General features: G+C 38.5%; 2 protein-coding genes across 3 annotated transcripts in view; one reads left to right on the plus strand and one right to left on the minus strand.

Annotated features, from left to right (window-relative positions):
- Positions 1–84: 84 nt before the first annotated feature.
- On the minus strand, positions 85–5,158 carry f9a (coagulation factor IXa). Its single transcript, XM_031742635.2, has 8 exons — positions 5,028–5,158; positions 4,651–4,838; positions 4,552–4,576; positions 3,105–3,218; positions 2,091–2,225; positions 1,736–2,016; positions 1,489–1,612; positions 85–1,018 (listed from the first exon to the last, which is right to left on the minus strand). Exons 1-8 carry the CDS (start codon positions 5,107–5,109, stop codon positions 429–431), a joined length of 1,539 nt encoding a protein of 512 aa, XP_031598495.1. The 5' UTR covers positions 5,110–5,158; the 3' UTR covers positions 85–428.
- A 12,230-nt stretch (positions 5,159–17,388) lies between these two features.
- fgf13a (fibroblast growth factor 13a) overlaps positions 17,389–26,564 on the plus strand; it is a 96,767-nt gene continuing 87,591 nt past the window's right edge. The window contains exons 1-2 of one of the 2 annotated variants that reach the window (XM_031734944.2): positions 17,389–17,569; positions 19,352–19,514. In XM_031734944.2, coding sequence (XP_031590804.1) covers positions 19,466–19,514 — 49 coding nt within the window. In that variant the 5' untranslated portion in view covers positions 17,389–17,569; positions 19,352–19,465. Of the gene's footprint in view, positions 17,570–18,661; positions 19,074–19,351; positions 19,515–26,564 lie in introns of those variants that run through there. The other variant, XM_031734875.2, reaches the window with a different exon arrangement.

The following is a 26,564-nucleotide window of genomic DNA, read 5'->3' on the forward strand; positions in this document are numbered from 1 at the left end:
GGCTTTTCAGATTTTCATTTTATTTATCTTTCTTATCAAATTCATTCACATAACATGTAAGTGATGTTCTGATACGGGTAGATGAACTGGTATTTTGTCGTATATTTATTTGCATAGAAGTATGAAAGGGCATATTAAATCATAGGTCTCAACACTATTTAAGCATATTCATGTATTTCTCTTTACACGTGCATTTTTACAGCTTATTGTGCTTCTGTTGTTGATTTCAATGCTAGAATTTTTGTAGTGTAATAATTTTCATTCGTTTAAAAAAAACGTTAAATATCCGCTTTCTTTACAACATCTACAAGCTGTACTCGTATTTATATGAATTCATTTGCATGCCAAATTCTTACAGTTAAAACGCAACTTGCAGTTTTTCAACCTGAAGTGGGTTTGAAAGGTTCAATACTTTTTTTTTTTTATTTTTATGGGTCAGGGTTTTCATAATCAAATGCCATCCTGTGTTTAGTTACCCCCATAACATGGTTTATCCAGCTGTAATAAAGAGAGATCCGGGTGTACACACCATATTTCCCTTGTTTTGCGCATTCTTCCCCCCAGCTTATGATGCCTGTGAGGAACCATGTATCATGAATACTGTTTGCGTGAGGGCCTCCACTGTCGCCCTGACAGGCATCTTTGGCCTCGTTATAGTATCCTGCACAAAACATGACAGAGGTGATCTTTTGGCGGCTGCTCTGCGTGCACTCTGTGCGATCTGTGAAGGGAACCTCGACTTTCTGCAGCGTCTTGGCCGTGGCTCCAAGGAAGCGGGTTCTGCCCCAGCCGCTGACTGTAGCTGGGGAGGAATCCTTCACTAACGCCTCAATGAACGTCATGGGCCCTATGCAGATGGGTCGCACTACCTTGGAGAAGGTGATGGGGCTTTTGAGATAGAGGAGGGCAATGTCATGGTTGTATAAGCTTAGAGTGGCGTTGTAGCGTGGGTGAATGTGCATCTCCTTCACATCATGATTCTGCTCCGTGCCTTCATTGATGTCGATGTTATTCTCCCCTATAATCAAAGATATGTCTTGTTGAATCGTTTTTTAAATATACTTCACAACACAATGCATGAAATAGAATTTCAAAAGTAGATGAACTTCCTCTTCCAAGTGCAAGAAATTAACTTTTAAAAATCAAAATCTGATCCATAAAACTAGGGCTGTCACCCCACTTATTTTCTTTTATCTATTATATGTTAATTTATTGATCATTTAATTGATAGCTCAGGGAAATGGTAAAAGGATTCTATAAAAAAAATAAAAATAAAGTAATGTTCCGGTCACTGGTCCAAGAAGCAAAGTTGCTCAGACTGCTATCACAAAAAGGGGAAAGGATGAAATCTTGTAATCTTGTTGAAACTAGAAACAGGAGAGCCAGTTCTCACAAATAGTCAATATTGATTTGTTTTCTGCTAGCTGTTAAGTTGAATAGACGCAGTAGTACTCTAAACAGCGCTATCTTATTATATGTCAGCCTTACCCACTCTGACGAAGAAGGAGCCTTGTGCCTCTATCAGGCAATGAGCAGCAGTGATAACCCAGTGTTTGCTCAGAATGGATCCCCCACAGAATATATGACCACTGGGACGTGCTACCAAGGCTACCTGAAAAAGAGAGAAGACGTGACCTGAGAATAATCCACTACCAGACTTTCCTTCCCGTAGGCAATTCCCTTAACAGACTACTTAAATTGCATTGGGTATGTCTGCTTCCTGGCATTACACTACCTGCCATGGGATCTCTCCTGGAAGGACCACTTCACCTCCAACGATACGTTTATAAGGCCTAACTGGCGCCTCAGTGGCATTGTATACCCACAGGGGCAGTTTCTTTCGTCTATTTCCTGTGTCCATAAACGACACTGTGGTAGGGGCTGGAGTTGAGGGAGGGTATGCAGTAGTGTTCGTGTGGGTCAGTGAAGTGCTGTTTGCATTCTCATAGTGGAGCGCAGATCTTGTATATACTCCACTTTGTGCTGTCAGGGCAGTTCTGCCACATGGGAATTCAACTGGTGATGTGAGAAAAGAGGATTGATACAAAGTCATTAATATGATATTGAATATAAGAGAAATAATCTGATACCTTCTGCTTCACAGCTGACACCATCCTGCATCAGCCTGTATCCTGTAGCACAGGAGCATTTTGCTCCAAAGACTCCTAATGAGTCACAGAAGTGCATACAGTCTCCATTGTTCACATCGCATCTTTTTGCTATAACTGAGGAGAAAAAAACAAAAAGCAAAACATAATTAATTAAAAATCATTCTTTTAATGAATATAAATACATGTTGTTACCATACAGATATAGAAGTATGTTTTGCATCACAATAATATTTAATATTTTATATAATCACTAAAACAGGTTTTGTATGTTGTTATTTACTTGCTAATACTAAATTTTAAAGAAAACTTTTCTGAATGTGCTTTCAGCATCAGTTATAGGGCAAAATACAGCGGCCACATTCTGAGCAAAAATGTATGTAAAGCAGAAATGAGAATTTGTGTTTCTGATTAGTCTTTTTAGTTAAACTACTCAGTTGAGCTGAGTTTTGACTTGTTGTGGAGGAAATAAAACTCTAGACATCCAGCAACTCAGTAGCCTCATATTTTCTTCAGAAACTTCCTAGAAAGCATCTTAAATCAGAACAATAGCTGTGAATTCCTCCCTATAATTTACATTAATAATGTATCTCTAATAGCTAATTCATAATAACTAATGTGAACAAATTACATTTTTTTTAATCCTTAAATAGGGATTCACATAGCCATTTCACATAGCTATTTTAAGACAGACTATCTGTTTTGACAAGTTAAATAAAATTCAGGTAAATCCAGGTCTGTGGGATGCTGCTTTTAGAACAACTAAAATAACAAACAATCTAATTTTGGAACCTAAAACCAGAGTGATGCTGAATGTGAGACACTGATTTAATTTAGAAAGAAAAAGAAGACTAAAATGCATCTGCTTGTTTGTCCTTTGAGCCTTTGATCTGCTCACTGCTGATATCAGATTGTCACAAAATGTAGGAAATGTCACTACAAAACCAGTTTTGTTAGATTACAGTTTTTATATCCAGTCACATGGCATTCACTCACCAATCTCACAGTTCCTCCCAGTGAAGCCAGATGCACATGTGCAGGTGTAGGAGCCCAGGATGTCTTTACATGACCCCTGGTTCAGGCATGGCCTTGACATACACTGATTATCATCTGAGGAAATCAAAATGCAGAACTTGAAATTAATTTGATATTATATATTACATATATTGATTTATATTATTTTTTAAAATTTTATATTATATATTATATGTTAATATTAAAGGAGTAAAAAAAGTGATTGGCCCCTTAACCTAATTGCTGGTCAGGGCATCCTTGGCCCAAAGAACTACTGTCAAACCTTTGTGATAACTGGCAATGAGTCTTTAACATCACTCGGAGGAATTTTGGCCCACTTTTCTTCACAGAATAGTCCTAATTCAGCTATAATGGAGGTTTTTCCCAGCATGAATCGTTCAGGTCCTGAAGCAAAGCAGCCCCAGACCACGCTCCCACCGGCTTGTTTCACTGTTTGACTGTTCTTTTTAAGAAATTATGTTTTAGCTTTACGCCAGATGGAGATGCAAACCTTCCAGCTTTTGTCTCATCTGTCCATAGAATACAATAAATGGGAGATGAGCTTTTGTGTTGTGTTTTTTTCATATTAACCTTGGAACTCTCCCACAGAGGCAATTTTTGCCAAATCTCTTTCTTATTGTTGAACTCTGACCTTAACTGAAGCAAGTGATGTCTGCAGTTTTTTAGATGTTGTTCTGGGTTCTTTTGTGACCTCCTGGATGAGCCGCTGATGTGCTCTTGGAGTAATTTTGGCAGGCTGGCCTCTCCTGGAAAGGTTCATCTCTGTTCCAAGTTTTTTTAATTGTGGATATTGGTTCTCACTGTGCTTTACCGGAGCCCTAAAGCCTTAAAAATGGCTTTGTAATGCGTTTGAAATTGTTAGATTGTGATGTGTTCTTTTAGCCTACTTCACTTTGGCAGATAGAGATTTATTGACATCTGGCAGTCATCAGGCCTGAGTATGCTTAGTGAAATTGAACCCAGCTTTCCAAAAATGTCATTAAAGAGGGGGCGGGAAGACTTCTTTTTCACATAGGGCCAGGTTTAGATAGTATTTTTAAAATTAAAATAAATAAATAAATAAATAATTTTAATACAAAATGCATGTTGCATTTCTTGGGTTATCTTTGTCTAACATTAAAATTTGTTTGATGTACTGAAACATGTAAGTGTGACAAATATACAAAAATCTAAAAAAATCAGGAAGGTGAAAATATTTCATTTGATTTTGCATTTACAGAAAAACATGCATAAATATACATAAAGAAATACACGGTAATGTTACAAGATGAAAGACAAACCTTTAGTGTTTAAGTTTTAAAACTAGGAACGATAAGTAGTAATTAGTTAGAATAATTAATAATATAATAGTACAAAAAGTTTACTAAAAACATGCTCACATTCAATAAGTCATTAAGTACAGTCTTACCTGCATATCCTGCCCAAAATTCCATCTACAATACAGAGTAAAGGCAGTGATCACTGCAGTCAGCAAAGCCAAATAAAATCCAAATAATTGAATACTCACTGTCTTTTCATCATTCTCGAATGTCTCCCTCGCCTCTTCTAAGTCGCATATTTCCTCTTTACACTCTCTCTCCAGGTTTCCCTGCAGAAACTCCTCAAACAGTCCAGTGTTGTAACGTTTGTGTCTGCGCAAAATGCTATCAGCTGATTGACCGGACAGAAACACTTCACCCGCAGATGGAGCAGGAACTAGAGTAAACAAAGGAATAAGAAAAAGCTAGTTTGTGTTTATCCACTGTTTCATTTCGTGAGTCAAAAGCACAAACTTCTTAAAGTTTAGGAATAATGTTTTAATCCATCTGTCATAAATGCTGCTAAGAAGTCTGCAAAACGAAAATGTACCTAAAGTTAAAGAGCATCACTAAAATATCACAATACCTCCGGAGCCCAGCCGAACATTTAAAAGCAGAAAATGCAGCAAAGACGCAGAAATGAGTCCCATTCCAAATTTTTCTGCCATCCTGACAGAAACACTCTCGACTACTGCTCCAAAGTGCAATCTGTGTTTGCACATGTGCACCAACAATTAGTCGAATGTTTGTTCAGAGAAAAAACAGTCTGTCTGGGAAAAGCTAGAGTGTCGACATCCACTGGCACAAAAGACACTAGGTATTTCCTCCTGATTACAAGAATAGTCATTTATAAAACAACTGTGAGAAATTTAACTGATGATTTACATTAAGGAAACTGGGGTTCTGAAAATTGGTACACTGAAACCAGTCAGCTACAATGACTTATGTCCTGGTTTTTCACCTTTGCTCTAAAGACAATTTTCAGGCTCCACCTCTCAGTCATAAGCCTGAGCTAAAATTAACTTTACGCATTGTTGTACTAAAATCATGCCAACAAGGTTGATTTGTCCATTAATTATTTGTTAGTCAGTCCATTTAAAAATGTGTTATTAATATGTACATGGCATTAAAATCTCTCCCAGCTCGTCTATATACAGTTACGCACAAGCAGTTATTTAATTTACTTAACAGAAGTGCAAATAAAATTCGTCCAATATAGTCTGCCGTTTTCAGAAAACTCGCCAGGACTTGATGGTGGCCAGACCACAGAAATTAATTTATTAAGTGTACTTCAAACTTTGCGCCACAAGATGGCGTCCACACACCTCAGTAAGGGAGGTAGGCGACAGGGTTATGACGATATTTCACTGCAGAAAGGAGTCTAAGACACATCATAATACTATACACGTGTGAAGGTTGTATAATGTAAAACATGGATCTTAATCACTGGATTCTTTTGAAAAACAGTTTTAAATGTATTATTTTAACTCAGTTCTTCAAAATAAATAAATAAATAAATAATGCAGTAAAAATAACGGAAAAGAAGAATCTACAGTACTGTACAAAAGTCTCTTGTGCTTCTTTTTTAAGTGACAAATACCCAAACAAACAAAACAAAGCTATCTACAGCAGACAAACAGTATCAGAAAGTCATGTCCTTGAGAAATAGGAAAAAATCCAATAAAAGCCTGACACAGGACCTGAGAGATGCATCTGGGCTCCATTGATCCTTCTACTGTTCACTGAAACCACATCAGAAATGGTCTCAGTGGAAGGGTGGCTGGTGAAAAGGGAGTGTACGGGAAGGCAGAAAAGGTTGAGGTTTGCCAAATTACTTAAGAAGTGGAGTGAAAGAATCAGTGGGCACAGGTCTTGAATCCAAGTTTATAATTTTTGGTTCAAATCATTATCTTCCATGGTTTTAGTCTGCAGTGCTAGTGGTTTGATGCAATTAGAAATATGCCACCATATGTTGCTTGCATAGGAGAAAGCTGTATAGGTCCTAATTATATCATTACATTCCCAGAAACTTTAGTAAAATTATATTACTGATGATGAAGGAGAAGATAAATGAAAGAACAGCATTTATAAGTGTAAATAAATTAGGGGTATTTTCCATCATTTTCCAATAAGCTGCTGTCATTGATGACACACTTCCTCATTCAAAGTGTGACTTTATTGAGACAAAGTGCCAGCAGCAGCAGTATTATAGTACAATAGTAGTGACAAAGTATAAATCAGATATAAGTGCTGCTTTTCCACCATGTAACTGCACCAGGATGAATCTTAGATACTAGCAGCCGTTGATGTGCAACCCAAATGTAAACTAATAACTTACCTAGCAGAGGCAGACAATTCATTTTCCCAAGGGGTCACATGAGAAACTTGGACTCTTATGGAAAAATTATGTTATCAATTGTCCACCACATGTCACCAGCTGATAGTATCTAGTCCTTTGTCGCTAGGTTGTGCTTGAAGGATTGTTTTTGCTTCAAGTGGTGAAAGTTTATTCTTTCCGCTTTTAGGGGAACAACACTTTTGCAAAGTACTGTGCTTTGTCAGAAGTTGTTGAAGATGATTTAAATATTAAATTGTTATTGGAGGCTGATGTATGGCTCTTGCTCTCAGACATGCCTGGGCTTCTCTTGTTGTTGTGGATACTCAGAAATGTAAAGGCTGCAAAAATGATATCACAATATGACACTTTTTTTTATCTCATAGAAATTTATACTGACGTGATTATGGCAGGCTAATAATGCAGCATAGTGTGGAAAGCATCTGATTAGCAACAACCTTTGCTTCATTATCTGAAACACACTCCAGCTGCAGTAAAAACACACACAGAGTGGAACATTATCAGTCATGGATTGGCCTCCCCAGAGCCAAGACCTCAATATTATTGAAGTATTGTGGGATCGTCGTAACACAGAACTGAAAAAAGCCAATATCTGAAGAAGAGCTTTGAATGTTTTTCAAGAAGCCTGGAAAACTCTTCCCAAAGTCTACTTAAAGAAATGATAAGAAAGCTTGTTGAAGAGTTCAGGCTGCATTTAAGAATAAAGGTGGTTTACAAACTATGTTTTTGCCTTATATACTGTATTTCTGTGTATGTTTGAACATGTTTCTAGTTTTCCTAGTAAGATTTTTCCAACTCCTAATTGAAGAATAGTCAAGAAATCAGTTTTAATGGAAATTCTGTGACTCTATGGACAATAAAAGCTGTTACTGTATGAGCCAGACAACAAAAACCGTGTTAAGCTTTGAAGACGCGCTTTCACAGATCTATTAATAATCGTCCGTCTTTATCACGTTTCTTAGCATTTCATCATATTTCTAATGATCAAAAACCTTTTTCCATCACAATTTGTTTTTACTTTCTCACCTAATATGCTTTTAATGTCAGACTATGAGGATTCTTTAAATTATTACTTTATTTTACCAGGAAGTCCCACTGGGCTCTCACTCTCTTTTACAACACAGACACGGCCAAGATAGCAGCCATACAACCCAAAACGTCTCACAGATAATACAAATACAGCATCAAATCTAAATCATGCAGTCAGTCACAGGTCTATAAATTCATATCTCATCTAAACGTTCCTCTTCTCCGGCTGTTGCTAGCCCTGTTTATTATGTTTACTGAATGTATGAAGTGCGTTTTTAAAAGAGTTTTTTTTGCTTCAAATGGCGCGAGTCAACAACACCAAGACAGAGAAGCCAAAGAAAATCTTAATATTTGATATGAAATGACTACAGTGTAAAATATATCATTTTAATTTTGCAGCTGGATCTCATTCAAGACAGGCCAATGCCACTCCACGAACACCTATGAACGTGCTCTATTTAAGTAGTTGGCAACCTTTTCTATCATAAGAGCCATTTTTGAACAATATTTATAAAAAACATATAAAGAAAGTGTTTTATGGCTGTTGGAGCCATAAAACACACCAAAAGGTTGGACAACCTATTACGTTTAAACGATCCTCTCAGCATTGCAGATGGGTTTAGATAATTAAAATCTTTACACATGTATACAGAGGGATGTAGCTGTAGTTGCCTTTTCATTGCACTAATTGCATGCTTTTGTTACATGTATGAAATTACCAAACTTAGACACTTATTTATTCATAACAAACATAAATGAGTAGTTGTGAAGTGGAGGATGAAGTATTAGCCTGATTAGGTGTACTTGTGTAATTCTGTATAGATTGCACATTTTTAAAGCTGGAGAATGTAACTTATAGAGATTATGAATAAATAACTGTTTATTACCATCATCCATATTCATCTAGTTTTTTGTCAAAGCTCCACGGAGCAAATGAGATGCATACGGCTCCAGAGTTTAGGTTCGAGACCCCCCCCTGCTTTAGTGGATGAAATGGTGGTTTTGCCCTTTAAATACCTGTTATTACCAATGGTGAATTTTTGCGTTTGAACTTGAATCAGTGGCGCCTTTTTCACATCTCCAAATATGCACTTAACTCAGAGAGAAGATACTCAAAGCTCTTCAAAATCTCTCAAAGTTTCCTATTTCAGTGTTAGTCAAAACCTCTAAGTATTGTGCAGTATTGGATCTTTACCACCTGTGCTCACGCCTTTCATAATCATTCAGTATTTTTAAAGAATAATCAAGATGATGCAGTCATGGCGTGCAGTCAAAGGTGCTGATTCACCGTGCCAGCTGAAGTTTTAACTCTAGTGTCATTTTGTGGTCTGGCATAAAAGATGCAAAACCATCACTGGCTCTGGAATCCCCCCACGGGGAGTCCGCAATCTTCTCAAGTGTTGGCAACTATCGACTGAGGGCATTTATATTTCACAGAATCGTTGAGAGGATGAATAATTCACACCTGAGTAATTAACACTGTCTACTCAATACAAGAGCTTCTCTTTTTTTTTTTTTCAGCAGGAGTGTGTGAGTAAAGTGGTTCAATCACACCAGAGTTTGACCGCTTGAACCAACAGTCACCAGACTTTTCCTGAGTGAATGTTACTGATAGGTATTCCAACTTCAGTCCAAAACATTACCACCTGAACTTCCCCCACTGAGTCATGCATCTAAATGCGAGTCTGTTGCTGAGCTTTGTGAACAGTCTGTGGGCATGATATCCCCAATGGCATTCTTTCCACATAGTGTCTCACTCTAGTGTAATAGCAGAATGGATGCAGACAATTGACAAGGCTTACTATAGTATGAGCAGGAGAAAATAGAAACAACGGTTTTAAATGTTACAACTGAGGTGATGACTTGTGTGTAAAGCAGCCTAACAAGACTGTTTTAAATGGACGGAGCGGATGTATGAATGGATGGAAGGAAATAAAATTGCCTGTGACTAACTATTGATTTATGAAGATCTTCCTGACATCTCTGTCTTCTCTCATTCTTTGGCAGCACCACACAGCTTGGGAGTCTGTGTCGGCTCCAATTAGATTAGTCACTACGGTGGGGGATCGAGTCAGGGCCTTGCAGATAATAAAAACTCTGATGCTTGCTCAGTGCTATTGATTGTTTCTGTACAGTATCTCCTGGGCTGCACAGGAGATCAGGCAGCCTAGACCGCAGTCTTTCACCAGGGAGAAGCTGTCATTTGCTGAGGGCTTATCTTTTGTTTCGGTAAAACCTTCTTCTGTTGTTTTCAACCTGAATGTTTGTGCAGCTCAAACAAAAGCAGCAGGATTTTGGAAGATCCGGACGTTAAATATGCAGTGGTGACTGAATCAATTATCTGGATGAAAGTAAAAAAGGATAACCAAACCACCAAAATATTTTTAAAAGATCCAACAAAAACTTTTTGAACAGAAGTTTTTAGTAGTTTACTTTTTTAAATGTGAAAAAAAGTAAACAAACAGTTGATGCTGTGTGAACGTGAGCTGCAGTTTGGTTGATGATCGTCTGAAAAACCCACAAAAAGGTGAATTTCGTCATCAAGACATCACTGACTGTGTTAATCAGGACCTACTGTGCCTGTCCCATCTAACCTTTGCAGAAACTCACCCTCACAGTGACCTTGCTTCTACTCATTAGACTCCATGTTTTCTACTGATTAGTGTTTGTGAAACATTATGTGCAAAAATAAATTGTTGGTACAGTGTGACATTTAAGTGATGCAATGTTAATGACATGAAAATGCCCTGGGGCACAGCAGAAGGAGTTATGTTTTATTTAGATCACTCATTTCTTCCAGTTGTTACAGTGAGACAACATGAGCTCAGGGCTTCTTCAGGACACACCATATTAATGTTAAAGTTATTCTCATGTGGGCTCATATTTAACATAAATCCCCCCCCCCCACATACACACACACACACATGCACACGCACTTCAAATTTATTCCAATAGCAAATTAAAATGTTATGTCATATATGAGACTTGTATCTATATATCACTATATAGGAAACACAGGCCCAACTCTTGTGTAATGTGACCTACAGTGAAGTTAAAACACTCTGTCTCGGTTAGTTTATGATCACGTTTTCTCCTCTGAGACAATTTTGTATAATTAGACCAATGTGAAGAAAAAGAGCTGCCGTTGAAGTACTGAACAAAAATTGGAGCCTAAACAAACAGTGTGTGTTTCTAAAGTGATCCCTGCATACCAAGTGGAGACAAAGGTGGTTTATTTTAGTCCTAGAGCATACATAAGCATGCATAATAGCTTAGCTTAGCATAAATACTAAAAGTAGGGAAACAGCTACTTTGTGCTACTCAGATTAATATTTTCTCTGTTTACAGCTAGGCTCACTGCCTCCTGGAAACAAATGAAAAAAGTCCACAAAAACTATTTTCCAGAACTGTGCAGGCTCTTTCAGATGTTGTCCTTTCTGTTCGCCAGTGTAACCAGTTTTGTTAACTGGCTGTATATACGTTCATAGAGGCATCTCTTGTTTGCATATGACTGACAACTCTTTAGCCAGTGACCTTCAAAGATAACCCTCCATTCTGAAACGTGTGAAGATTTACAAAACAGACTTAATTTTTTAACTCAACATGGCCAAAACTGAGTGTGTGATGGCATAAACTTATCAGGAAAGTGCTTACTGAGGTCACGTCGGGAATGCCATTTTATCGTTTTGCCACGGAATAACAAGGGCTGTTAACCTGCTGCCTCTATGTCCATCTACTTTTGAAGGTCTTGAAATTGGATCTATACATAAAAATGGCAGTAATTCCTACTTAGTTCATGCAAAATGTTCATAAAACCCCTTGAACTGAAGCTGAAAGTTTGCACTTCAATTACATCTTGGCTGGTTGATTTGAAATCCACAGCTTTGGTGTACAGAGGCAAAACTGCAAAACTGTGCTACTTACCAAATACTTACGGGCCTAAATGCTTAAACAATCTCTAGAAAGAAGACAAATTTAACTCTTGGTTGTTTACACATCTGGAACTGTGTCTGATATTATGATAATGGTTTAGGGCTAGTGTTGAATCTTTGCAGCTGTATTGTACTGTTAGAGATATATTTTACATTAACATCATTAGATGCTCAAGGACTGCAAGGAGACGTGTGTTAAAGGACATTTCACACAGCACTCCAGTCTTGTTAGTGTTTACAGTAATATCAACAGGGAACTGTACAAAGAAGCACACACTAGCCCCCCCACCCCGTCAGCCCCTCCTTCCAATAAACTCATTGACATTAATGTGATATTTCAGAGTGCCTCGCTCTGTCAATCATTTCTGTAATTTAAGAGCCTAATGTTTCATGGCCATTATCCCACATGCCTGCACGCACAGGACTACTACCCACCAAGGCAAACACAGTGACATTTTAACAACTGTCTTTTTATTCATAGGATTTACAGGATTATAACACCACTCACAGTGTAATAGTCCTAAACGGTTTGATAAAATCCTCCTAAGTAAAATACAAAATACATCCATTAAAAAAATAGTAATAAAAAGTAAATGTAAAAAAAAGTAGTTGCACGCAGTTTACAAATGAATTATAGTTGTTGATTTAATATAACTGATGACTTCATTATGAAACCATCCCTTCATCATCCTATGAAATCATTGGAGGAACAAATAAGCGCTACCAAAGGTTGACATTTAACCACGGATCACTCTTTTCCCAACAGTGGCCCAGAAACACTGTAAAATTCAGAGTTCCTTGGAAATTAGAGCTCAAATCTACTGCTGCGATTCAGCCAAGCTGACAGACGCTCTTGGCTCAGGGATGTTCAGCCACTGTTACTAAAAGTGGAGCTCCCATCCCTCCTGGTCAGAAAGTGCCCACAGAGATGACGGTTTTCTTGATGAATGTCAAGAAGACAATTTGCAGAAAGCTAAACTGCACAGAGCCAATGAGGCAGAAGTGGGTCGAACTGATAGTTGATAGCATCATCTTTTGCATCTGTAGTGTTTTTTTCTTTTAAAGCAAAAAAAGATTTAGCTGATAATTAGTCACCTGCAAATACAGACATGAAGGCTCTATGTGTATCAGCTGCACCAATTCCATGTAGGTCACATGCCCAACAGCTGAAATATACTGTGACTCTGTGACATGGGAGATATACTGTAAAAATGCAATCCGGGGAGTGGCCGAGTCAATTATGTAGTGTGTGATGTAAAAGAAATATGACATCATTTCTCATCTTTTAACCCTGACCTCTTTGGTTTTGAAATAACTTGCTGACCCCATCCTGACCTTTGGAACTGAGGTCAGTGTGCTGGAGCTCTTTGGGAGTCAGAGATAAATGAGCGTGTGCAGCAGTCCTATAATGAAATCCATCACTTTTATGTGCAAACTGTATGGTCACATACACACAAATGGACAAAGACTAGTATCACCTTTAGTTTCATTTTCAGTCCTTGGATTTTATTATCCTGCATTTGCTTCTCTGCTGCATTATTATTCATTATATTCACTTGACAATCAAAATATGATTATGGAACTTGCTTTGCTTGATGCACAAATGACACTGACCTCTGCTGCATGGCATCATTTGCTCTACTAAAATTAAATCTCTTTTTAGAATCCTCTGGTCTTAAATTAACTGAAAAAAATCCCAAACTACTCAGTTATTCTATAATCAGTCCACCTGCAATTCACTGATAAAATGAAATATTACAAGATGTAGTGATCTCTAAAAGTTTGGGCACATTTGGACTGTTAGAAGTTAGTTTTTGTTCAATCCTATTCATATTACACAACATACATTGTCACCAGCATCCCTGTTACAGCACCAGGCTGATTACCTTATCAGCCACACTCAGCTTGAATCAGGCTAACACCTACAATCAGGGGAAGATGACTAACCCAGCTGCACAATACCGGAGCATTAATCACCCTCCATCTCACTGCCTGTCCTAAGGAATGATCTTTTGGGACTGATCCTTGTAACACCCATACTGACTCCTCCACAAGTATACCCTTGGGTGATGTTAAGTACAGGCTAGCAGCAAATCAAGCAGCTTGTTCACTGCTAGTTGGTGATGGGACTGATTTATAAGCCAGCTCAGAGTCCAGATGGGTTGTTTGGCTGGTCCATGTAGATGGAAATTGATTTTACCTGCCATGAATAACACACACTGAGCAAAGAAACAAACTGTGTCTCCCAAATCCATGAAAATAAAATACCTAATAATGACCAGTTACTTAAAACTAAGAGGCAAAATACAGCACAAAACAAGAATTACTGACAGTAGTAGGAGCATTAGTAGCAACTCATTTTCAGTCCTTACATCTGAACATTTTTAGAGGAATGTTTTTTTCCTGTTAAGCCACATAACACTGACCTTTGACTCAGCTTTAATGGGGCACCAAACTCAAGGGATGAGCTAGTGTTGTGTCAATACAGTCAACTTAGAAAAGATACAATTTCAAATGATATCTTTAGGCACTTTGTTACTAGATGCCTGCCACAACAACACATCATTTGATTCCATTTCTTTAGTCAAACTGACAAAAAAAAAAGCCAAAAATAACACAATCAAGCAGTACTTTTGTACCAACTATGTGATACCCACAGATCTATCTGGTAAAAACTATCATGGCATCTCTCAGCGTGGTGTGCAGTGTGTCCTTAAAATTCTGGGGAAACTGGACAAGTGGAGGACAAAAGAAGAAGTGACAGGTCTGAAAAACTATCTACAGCGGATGAACAGTATGTGACAGTCATGTCCTTAAGAAACAGGATTTTCCCTTTTTCCTAGCAAAACATAAAGAAATGAGGACTGGTTCAAGACTTTTTACATAGTACTGTATTACTTCACTGCTGGCATTGGAAATGAAAGTAGTTGGTGTAAAAAAAAGATAAGCTTTTCACAAATCTGACAATGCAAATGTTGCATTCCACAAATACTGGAAGAAACCATCCAAAAGATGCCCACTCAAACAAAGACAGAACATGCAATCTCTTCACCAAATGCCATTGTGCTGCTTTGAATGATTTATTGTTCTCTGGAATACCGAGTCATCTTATGATCTTACATAACACTTATAGAAATAACAATTAACCACCTAATATCACAAGAGTAGCGACATGCAATCTAGCCCACAGTAAGCCTTCCTCTGCTGAATAAGCTGCACTGGCATTCTATAGTAAACTGTAATCCTGTAGGAAAAGATAAGGGTAGTGTATGTGTGTGTATGTTATTTGTATTTAATTTTAGGAATGATAATTGTTCTTAAAGTTGAGATAATTGTTCTTGTTTTACTTTAAAAGTAAATTTCATGCAAATTACCAACAAATTACTAAAACTGTCTGATATGGACATGTGACAAATTAAAGGAAAAGGCTTTGTAACTGAATGGAGAACCAGAGTGATTGCATAGGCTTCTGCCCACTCCCTCCACGCTACAACTAAGCAGTTAAAGTTCAATTATGCCCAGTGCTGAGCATAAGAAAATGCTGAGCAGGCTGATTTGATTTGGATTTTACATTAGGATGGGAAGAGAAAAAAACCTAAGTGACCATGAAAGAGGTTTTGTTGTTGGAACGTGGATAGCAGGAGCTTCGATGTCCCAACATGCTCAAGTAGTTACCATTTCGATAAGAAGTCTGAAGTGACCAGCATTTTCGTCTATTGGAGATGCTTCCGTCAATGGGGTGGAAAACTCATGTTTGAAGATGGTGATGCTTATGTATTAATCTAGCATGCAAAAAAAAAAAAAAAAAAAAAAAAAACAAGACAAAAGAGAGTATCAGCATAAAAATCTGTCAAAAATTACATTGTAAAGTAAGGTTTCAAAGCATAAGCTTCTCATTAGTAAAGAAAGTACATTTAAGTGCTCAGTCATGCACGAAAACAACAACAAAAACTTGCAGAGATGTGGAAACAAATGTTCAGAATCACCATTTAGCATATTCTTAGCCACATGGCTAGTATATCTGTAATGTGAAGCAAGAGAACAGTACCGGCCTCAGTGCTGTTTCTAAATATGTACAATGAAGGGATCCATCTTATACTGTGGGGTAGAGGGGGTAGGGCTTCAGTTTGCTTTTGTTTCCCTCCGGGTCAGTGAAAATCAATACCAAGTTGTTATGTGTGATAACCTTTATCCCTTGATCAAACCTTTCTATTCATGCGGGGGAGCTCTCTAGGATCAGGATCAATTGTTCAGGATTGAAATCCCTCTAATCAGGATGCTGGTGATAGTTTAATTTTTTTAATATGTTGGTGCAAATTTAGTACTTGAAAACTGTACTTTTACTACTTTTGCATTCAAATGAAAGCTCTCAACACATCACCAGTGAATGAAACCAATCAACTTGCTGAGTGTGTACGCATAATTGTGGCACAGCATGAAATCCGAGGGGATTTTCTACCACAAATATTACAATCAGTGGGGAAAAAATAAGAAATTCAGGGTTATTCTGTAGAATGGCTGGATACAGCTTGGTACTCTATAACCTCTAACTGACATCAGAGGTTATAGAGTGTGAGTCAGGAGTTTGTTTGCACCATATTGAACGGGGTCCCTGGCTTTGCTTTAAACAGACTGGGAATGGATGTAACACTACAGTGTAACGCCCTGCTGGAAAGGTCAAAAGGGGCCACAGGCCATAGACACAGTGGGAACACAAGCCACTGACATTTACCATCACTCTCTATACCCCACTCTAGTATCCAGGTGGGGTGTCAGTGTTCTACCTTATAATCATTCCTTTGTATCATTTTGAGTACTTTTTGAGTACTTGAGTATATATATATATATATATATATGTGTGGAATGTAAAACATATGCTCACCACACTACCTGAACACACCTTCTTGTTTGGTATAATTATATAATTTATATAATTTATATATAAATGACTTGTGGTAGAGTAGATATTTTAAAGTAATCTTAATTAACAGATTCATCATGTAGATCATCAAAGTAAAGCCACATTCATCTGTGACTATGCTGTGAAAAACATTGTTTTTATGAAAAAAAAAATATCTGTCTATATTTTTTCATAACTTCATAGGCAAGGATTCTGCAGCCTCTATCACAACTGTCAATACAATCTAAATAAAGGCATGCATCTGTGTTTTATGCATCGAGGCCCCATCCCGTAATCCACAAGACTCAAAAGGATTCCCCAGGACACCCACAGAGGTTCTGTAGGTCAGAGGTGTTTTTGCAGCACTAGGGGAACCTACACAATATTTTTTAGCTGCTTGATGCATATCGTGTTTTAATAACCATCCTCTGTCTTAAAATTATTCAAAAAAAGATTATGATTTAGCTTAACTGGAGTTCACTTTTCTTAAATCCTGTGTCAGAAATATAAGGGAAAGTCACTCACCAACACAGGTCCCAGTATGTCTCAAATGTCTCAGCAAGATTTGGGGATGTGAAGAAAGTTCGAAGCGGTTCCAGTTTCTTCTAAAAATAGCAACCATATAGGGCGTGTAACCCTCAACCCAGGGGTCTTTTTCCCTTTGCTGCCACTGCATGCTACAGCGCTGCATGACCAGGGGTTGTGACATAGAGCCTGCTAAAAACTGGACATGGATTGAAAGACTTTTGAACAGAATCTAACAAATTGCACTCCTAACTAAAAACATTGTGGTGTCCTTAAAGATGGAAATCAATATGGAGTTTTGCTGTTGATATGGCCCAGTTGAAACTGCACAGTTTAACTTGACTTCAAGTGAAGCTTTTAGGCTTCATCTTTACAAGTTTCACAAGGTAAGGACACTTATATAACATATTACTGCAGTAATATGTTGCAGTACTATAATTAAATGGCTTTATTCATTAGTCTGATAGTCTCTGAACACTTACAAAAAGATGATTATAGTTAACTCTTTATTGCATGTATTTTACAATGAGTGCACTGAAATTCAGGTATTCCTCACTCCCACAATCGATTTGTCATGACCCACAGTGAATCACGTCACACTCAAACGAGTTACTCAGTATACTATTTGTTTAATCTACATTCAGACTGTATTGCATGTTTTTTAAATGTGTAAACGTACAAGCATTTCTCAAATAATTCATCTTTATTTATCTGAAGGAGTAAAAATCTGTGCTGAATGGGGACAAAACGCATTTCAAAACAGTTGTGGGACTGCGGCATTAGCTTCTCCGGTGTAAAAGACACCTATGTGATAAACTTCACCTTGTGATTATGTAACAGGAATGTGTGGTGGCATCTGGAAAAAAAAAATGCTGATCTGTTGCCAGAAGGGGGAAAGGACTTAATGTGGTTGTCACTCTCAAAACATTGCTGTAGAACTGAATGTGTCCTTTCAAGGACCTGAAAAACTTTCAAGGACCCGAGAAGTATTCATGAAACTAAAACAAACTGATACGTTCCACTATCCAGTCTTAACCAGGTGGGTTATGTTCCCAGTTAAGAGTCCGATCAATCGGAGCTTGTTTTACATAACACCATCGGTATTAGTCATATGCAATAAATATCTTATTAACTAATGAGGTTATATAAACTGTAAAATGATCAAACTGCAGGTATGTAAGAAAGCATAAAAAGAATTTACTACGGTTTTTATTTTCATGTGTTATCCTCCAGCCACTTACTGGCTTCCAAATGCATATTTAATTAAGTCAGGAAACACCTCCGATTATATATTTAGAAAATGCGCATCTCGGATGTGAATGGGATAACGCATAGCTCTGCAAAGGCAACTGAATGAGAGCAACAGCAAGATGGTGCGCGCCATGCAGCACAACCTCCTGCTTTAATTCTTCTCCGCATCGACATCACAGCTCACATGCTGACTGCATTCATGGATGGAGCAGCTCGTTTTCACCACAGCCGTCATACGGGGGTCAAAAAACAATTGTCCACTGTGTGAACGGGCGCTGTAACTGGTAGAGCGCTCTCACGTTGTGTATCCTGTTGATTCTATCTGCCGAGTGTTTAGAGGAGCAGAGCTCGACCGTGAAAGCCTCAGACAAGAAAACCTGGTCGCCAGAAGCCACACTGGATGGGATTACTCTCGGGGTTTGTTAGATACTACAGCTCAGTGTATTGTTCACTTCAATTTTTCTTGACTGAAGACCTTTGGGGAGCAAAAGTGCGCTCCATTTCGCAGCTTTTTGCTCCTCTCCCTTGTCACAATTGAGTAGGTCGTGATTTTTCGTATGCAACATAACGGGATTCATGGTGGGGACGTTTCCTTTCATCAATGTGCATTGATGTAGCAGAAAACGTGGAGGAGATAAGGTAGGTTAAAGCGCGGTCTTAAATAACTGGAAAGACTATGCGAAGATAGGCATGCGTATAGGCTGCTTCTTTGTGTTTATTGAAACTACATGAGGTCTTTGTCGTGTGGCGTGTGAGTGTGTCTATCAATAGTTGAATGTTTTCATTGATACCCAATTGAGAAACACCTTGCAGCACGAGTAGCTCCATTGTTACGTTCTTTGGCCCTGCTGTAACACCAAACGCAGCTGTTGTGTTATGAGAGAAAATGCAATTTTGATGAATATTTCTCTTTACAGAAGCCTTATCTCAGCACTTGGAATCTCCGGTCAGGATTTCATTGAGGACTGTCGGCAATTAAGGGGATTTCGATTCTTATCTAATTCGGGAATTACACATCCAAACTGGGATCTATGAGCGGAAAAGTGGCGAAGCCTAAAGAAGACAAGGATGCTTCCAAGGGTAAGAGAAGAGCCTTGCCTTGCACAGCTTGCTTTATCCCCAAAATCACAGGTTTAAACGCGACCATGCGCTCATTCATTCCCTGCATGGTGCTCAAATCACCCTTTGAGGTTTGACTGAAAACAATAGCAACCACTGGATGGTTCACCATTCCCAGCACGATGCATGTGGATATTGCTGTTTGAGATTTGCTATTGCAGGCCTATACGCTGCACGATGTGTTGAGTTTGAGATCACATGCATTTCTTGCCTTGACTTGGTGATCGTCAGAAACGCAGATGATTTAGCAAAGGCAATATGTTACAGGCTGTAAATAAGGTAACCAGTATAACCAGTGTAGCGGTGGTGGCATCCTATTGTGTCACTGGCATCCTGTTGAAAGGTCCCTTTGTGTTTCTCGCTCGTACACTGAGCCGCACACTCTCGTCACATCTGCACTGCCACGAAGCGCGGAGCCCTCTCGGTCTCGTAGCTTGAGTTTATGACCTGTGGCGTAACAAAGAGGCCGTGTATCTCAGGGAAAAAAGGGAAGTAAACTGCCTTGGCATTGCCATGGAGACGGAATGGAGACAGGGTTGCCAAAGAAACCTAGAGGGACTAATCGCAACCGTTCCGTCCTGATGTGCAGGACACCTTACGCACCGTCACACACGTTACTGCGTCTTTGTCCTCGTGCTCAGTTTTCTATTAAACGATTAAAAAAAAAAAAAAAAAAACACCATAGAGGGCAGCACTTTTCTGGACATTATTTCCCCCTTAAATTAACTCTAAATTGTAACCAGTAAAAACGGCTGTTTCTCAGGTTTAGTGAAAAAAAAAAAAAAAAAAAAAATCAACACTCACACCGTGGCAGCGTGCCCATAACAGTCTTCCTGTTTACTTAGAGTATAGAAATGCAATTGAATCTCCCGACTATCATGTTCTGACTCTGCTTGAAGTGCTTACAACAAATCAATGAACTTATTGGCTTATTTTGGCAGCACTGCTACCTGACTTTTGGTGTTACTATATGTGGTACAGATGCATCCTAATCAGGGTACTACAGGATACTACAGTTTTTAAAACATTAAACCTATTTATTAATAGGCATTAATAAAGTATTACTCCCTAATGAGCTACTGAGCATACCTCATCGAAAGCTGCTTTCCCAGAGGAGGATACAGAAGGAAAACTTTGGTGTCATTGTGCATTTGTTGTTAAAACACTCTACTGCTCAACCTCTGTGGTTAATTTGTTGATGCATTTAACAAAACATAATGGAAAAATAGATATTGTTTTGAACATACTATATAGCTTCTCTTATGTATGTCTGTTGTTTATAGTATAAGATGCTTGACAACTAACTTCTGCATCTAAAATAAAACACCAGTAAGAGAAGCTTATCAGGTTTTTGCTGAATGTGCAGTGAGTGAAACATGCTTTAATACATTGATTTCAAGATTGACCTCCACGGGAGCTTTTGTTCTTGTCTCCCACTGGAAATCAATGGCACGCTCTCTGGGAGCACCATTGCCAAAACTATCAGATGAGAGCAAAACATCTTCAACTTAACTATGAGTGTTCACTAAGGCTTGTCTCCTTTAATAAATTCACAGAAAAAACACACAAATGTGGTGTAGCTCACGTGGTTTCGTGTTAGAGGAAAGGGCTGGGGGGAGGACAGTAGACTGTGAATTGCTGAGAGGGTCATTTGGTACCAGCTGCCCTCCATCAGAGACTTGAATTGCACAAGAGCCGAGAACCGCATGGGGAAAATCACCACCGACCCTGCCAATGTTGGCAACCACCTGTCCCACAAATTATTTCAGGGAAACAGTCCATTAAAGCCGGAACCACCTGCCATCTCCACAGCTCCTTTTTCCCCCTGCAAGCTGTTGGACTGCAGAAGCTTCTCACTGCCCTGCTTTTTCTGAACAGAGTGATACACCCTTTTCTCTTACTTTGAAAAAAAATCTCTCTTGCCAAGCTGCTTAAATTACCTACAATGGCATATTTTAATTTTATTTTACTAGTGTGTCTTTTGCAGCTGTAGTTCTCTGAATATTTATATCTTTACAAAAACATTTTTGGTTCGAAAATCAAAAAAAAAAGGAAAAAAAAAAAGAGAGATCGAGCATGAGCTTCTCATTTTTGCATCTACAGACAGATTTAAATCCTAAAAAGTACAAGGAATGTTCTCTGTGGTGATCCTAGTAGTAATCATATCACAAAGACATGCTATTTAAACTGTCACTCCGTAAGAAAGTCTCTTTTTGTTACAGGGTGTTTTCTTGGTGACTCAGTTTTGTGACTGGGCACTGTTTTCTCTCTCCGACTCCCTCAGGGATTTATTTTGTTAGCAAAGCATGTGAAAACAGAAAACATGCAGAGACTGAAAGAGAGAAACATGGCTCTGTGTATCAGAGCACCAGTATCAACACCAGTGAATCACGTTGTGTTAGTTTCCCCCTGTCCTTGTGAAGCTTAGTTGTGCGGACAAAGTGATGTGTCAAAGCATGACGTATACACTCGCTCGGCTTTATAACTTTCCAGGGTTTGAAGCCTCTCTTAGATAACTGCATATGCATTAACAGTTGAAATGATTAACTCTACATCGGTTATGCAAACATTTGCACCGTATGTGTTTTACTTCATGGTCCAATTTAATGTACATTTTTCTGATTGCTTCTTATCATCATTTTGCTAATTTATCATTAAAATCAGTTAACAACTCCATATTTCTGAAAAAAAAACCCAACCTTCCTTTACTTTCCTCAGATTGATCCTAGCACAGTGCACTGATAAAGCCCCCTCTTGGGTTATGAGTGTCAGCCAGTCGATTCATGTCTGCCTCAGACTGCAGGACTAAGTGCAGAAGAAGACATAAGTCTTGCATATTTGCAGGCAGATTAATTCAGCTCAAGGCCAGCCACAGAAATGAATCAATAGATATGCAGAGAAGAGTTTGGAGCTGCTTCATTAATCACAGTGCAGGCAGCTCTGTCCTCCACAACACTGACACCTGCTCTGGTCTCATCAGCAAAACCAAATACTGTCTACAGTGTCATTAACTTCTTTTAATCTAATGAGGCTCTTCAAGAATCTCCTTTGAACAATCTGTGGTGAAGGGAGGATCCACTACTTTAATCATTAAGACTCTATTAAATGCCTTCAGCCTTGTACTGTTGTGAACTCTCATGGGATGTTTTAACAAAAATAAGACACAGCATGCGGTGACAGGATTGGCATTTGTGAGATCAACTTGTAGTGCAAGAGTTTGACATGCAGGGGTCCTACAAAAGTCATGCCAGGGTGAAAAATGACTCCAAACAAAGTTTCAACATCGTAAACTCACAGGATTTTCTCACATTTTTCTGGCTCAGATTCATAATATTTTTTCAGGATACTGTATCAACACAAAATTTGTGTTTTCCCCCAGTTTATGTCCTTTTTAGTGACTGTACAACCAAATTTCGGAAGTTTAAACAGTTTAACATTCCTACGGATATTCTAATCTTGTCACAGTATGTCAGGATCTCTTTAGGAATGGTTACATAAATGAACAGATTATATATTGTCTCTTCTTTTCTTTGTCAAGCTAAACAGGTTATGTTCTTCATTACACTACAAGTCTGCGCTATGTTTCTATACTTTGTCCCAACTTTGAAGTTAGTGACGACATGTTCATGTGTGAAAGTGGGTGGTTCTTCACTGTCAGATGCTTTGCTTGTACTGACGCGGATCCGGCTACACGGCCTCAAGGAAACTGGCTCACCTCCTGAGCGGAGTCTAATGCCACTCAGATCTCCGAGTGGCATCAGTGATCTGCCACTTTCCATTGCTGAATTGTGTGCTGATCGGTGTTCGAGAATGTTGAAGGCCTGTCTCTTCAGTTCCTAAGCTCGAGTTTCTGAGTGACTCAGGGTCCCCTGTGATTGGTTTCTGGTGTGTGATTTATTAGAGTTTCTAGGATTATAACGGGTTTTTTTTCCACATGAAAGATGTGTTTTGGTTCATCATGACAGCTGCATTGTTAGAAATGGTTATGTATTGATCACTTAGCAGTGAAATACATCTGAACGTACGTGTTTAGGATGAAGACATTTTAATCTTATTAATTTCTCATCTTTGAAATGGAAACTACGCTATGTTTTACGTCATTGCTGCCAGAAATGTTCTGCCCCTAAAATCTCTAAATGCTTCACTGCGGGTGCATTAGTCTGCCTGCTGCTGGTAATCCACAGAGCTGCATGTCTTCTGAGGTGAGGCTTTTGTGAGAGGCTGGCCTCCCTCAGAAAACAAACCCGCAGGTTGTTTGTGTAAGCTGTGTAAGCTGACCTAGTACTAAATTTGAAAGTTAAGTGACCACTACCAGCCGCGTGAATAAACTCATGTGAATAAGCTCATGTAATAAGCTCACGGCACTGGAACATAGTACCTGAAATAGTGTTTTGTGCTTAAACGATGAGTGAAAAAAGGTACCAAATGAGAATTACACTGCTTCCTGTTCTGCCTGGATCTTCCTGTGAACATTTTGCCATTTCAGAAAAGATCACAAGAGTATTTTCAGACTGTAAAAACACATATGGCCGATAGAAAAGTTTTAAAGTGCCCCTATAGTTTATACTGCACTGTGCATTTTTCAACTAATCTTTGCAGTTTTATATTGTGAAATACCTGGTTGTTAATTTACACATGTCATTTGGCTTCCTCCATAAATATTGTGACTAAGAGGGGCTAAAGACATTTAATCCTTATTACTTAAAAACAGCCATGAATGTTAAAGCATGTAGCTCTTTGCTGAATATCACAGCTGTTTAGCAAGCATGAGATTATGTGTTAATGTAATCTCAAAAATAATGGGCCATGTTTTTTTTTTTTTAACAATGATAATAAAAATTTGGGAATATTGTGTTCATTGAATTAACTTCCAATTCTTCCAATAAAAGTTACTGAACATGGTCTTGTAATTAACATTATCCCCCCCCAAATTAGGATCAGGAGTAAGTATGTGTCCAGAGCTGAAAATTCTGACAGTTTGCTAAAAACCAACTCATATAAATATATGGGATGAAAAACAAGGCTCAGTATAAAGTGCACAGCACAGCTTGGGGTATGCATGAATTGGTACAGGAACTTGGATGAATAAGAATTTGTATGAGAATCCAGGATCTAAAGGTTTCTTATGAGGTTCAAGGTAGTTTTTATTCCAATTATTAAGGTAGTGCCATTATACCAGCACAGCTGATGGAAATTAAATGGAACACACAAAAAGAAGTTACTGACTTCCTTGTCATACAACAAAAATTAACGTTTTTGCCATTTCCTATTTTTGACTTCAGCACAAAAACGAGTGCGTTTTAACACTACAACAACACGTTCTTTACCAAAGTCCTCTTCAGATCTGACTGTGGCCTGCTAATGGTAACATGGTTCATGATAGTAATCTTATTGCTTCACTTGAATCATTTCATCAAAATGATTGTGTGGACTAAAAGTCTGACAGTAGGTATGGGATTATTCACTACCTGTGGATTTTGGATTACTGCAGTTTTACTTTCAGAAATGCACTCCGTGCTAATCCCATCTAAAGATAATCCCCCATAATTGTGGTTGTGTGTGTCAAACTGGCTGATAACAAAATAAAAATCTCTCTCAACAAGGAAAGAACAGAAATATTTCAGATTGGGATTGCTGCGTTTTGCTTACTTAAAAAGTATGAGATAAACCACTTTTACGCAAGAGTGAGCTTCAGATTATTGGACCTACTTACCCTTTCCTATAACTGCTAATGTCAGTAAGCCAAGTTGAGGTTAGCCATCTTCATGTTGGCTCAGGGATTTAATGAGGGAAGAAGCAGAGGACTTGACATTTTTCCCAGTGGTCTATTATCTGCTAAATTTAACAAAGATAAAATCAGCAGAAAATGGAATCTTTTTCTGGTCTCCTTTCCGCTGCTGCTATAACGAAAGCATGTTTAAATGGCACTGCTTAGTTTCTTTTTTATGCTCATCATCTGACAAATGGCAAACAGAATCACGTCCTCCTCATATAATACTGTTGCCAGGTGTGAGAAAATCCAGCTCTGATTGTTAATTGACTCAGCGCAGATCTAGTGCTGTTAGCCCAACTGAGATGAAGGAAAGAGTTCATCTGTTCAACTGAGCATGTGGCAGGAGTGACTCATTTGTCTGGAAAGCCTTCACACCACCTTGGGCTCACATACAGTTTGTGTACGATATGCAACACGTGCAGTTCTGCAGAAGCTGAACCACAGATGTTCTTTCCAATTATCCCCAAACACACGGAACCAAGTGGATCTTTTATTGCTGAGCAATTTGTGGTTCTAAGTATAGACATTGTTAATTACATTAAGCACATTTTTATCAACATATTTTTAACTGTAAATACTGTACTTACTACAACAGACAATGAATGAGGAGCTATTGGATGTTTTGAGGGCAGAAAGAGGTCACAGAAGCAATTACAGCATCCCAAGGTTACCATAGAAGCCATGTGCCCTGTCATCCACAGAGCCTAGTGGGACGGGAACAGTGTCACATAAAATTATTGTGAAATAAAGATTCAAAAGGAGACATTTTCTGCTCAGAGTGACAGCGCTGAAATGTTTCTGTTAATGCTTTAACATCATGTCACGTTCAAAGGTTTCATGGCCTTGGTTTCTGTATTTGAAATGATGCTCAGGATTAATAGTTGCTCTGCACATTAACTAATTAAAGTTGATGATAATTATAAAGGGGATTAAGCCGAGGTAGGAAAGGGACAAGATAAGGATGAACCAGCGGTAATAAACAGGATCTACAGGCTGAGCAGGTCTGGGAAACAGCATCTAACTGGCCAGAAGTGCTTATGGTAAGGGCAAATGATTGCCTCAGGTTTGAACAGAATGCAGATTAGTGATTGACAGTCTCTTAATGCCGGACAAGGCTGTAGTCTCTGTAGAGTGAATTCACCCGGAAGACTCCAAAGCAGCAGACCACCATCTCCTCTGCAAAACGTGCAGAGAATAGTCAAAAGGATTACCGGCTTCTTGCTCTCCTCCGGTCCTGC

This window comes from Oreochromis aureus, linkage group 2, assembly GCF_013358895.1.
Source record: "Oreochromis aureus strain Israel breed Guangdong linkage group 2, ZZ_aureus, whole genome shotgun sequence".
In the NCBI taxonomy this organism is placed as follows: domain Eukaryota; kingdom Metazoa; phylum Chordata; class Actinopteri; order Cichliformes; family Cichlidae; genus Oreochromis; species Oreochromis aureus.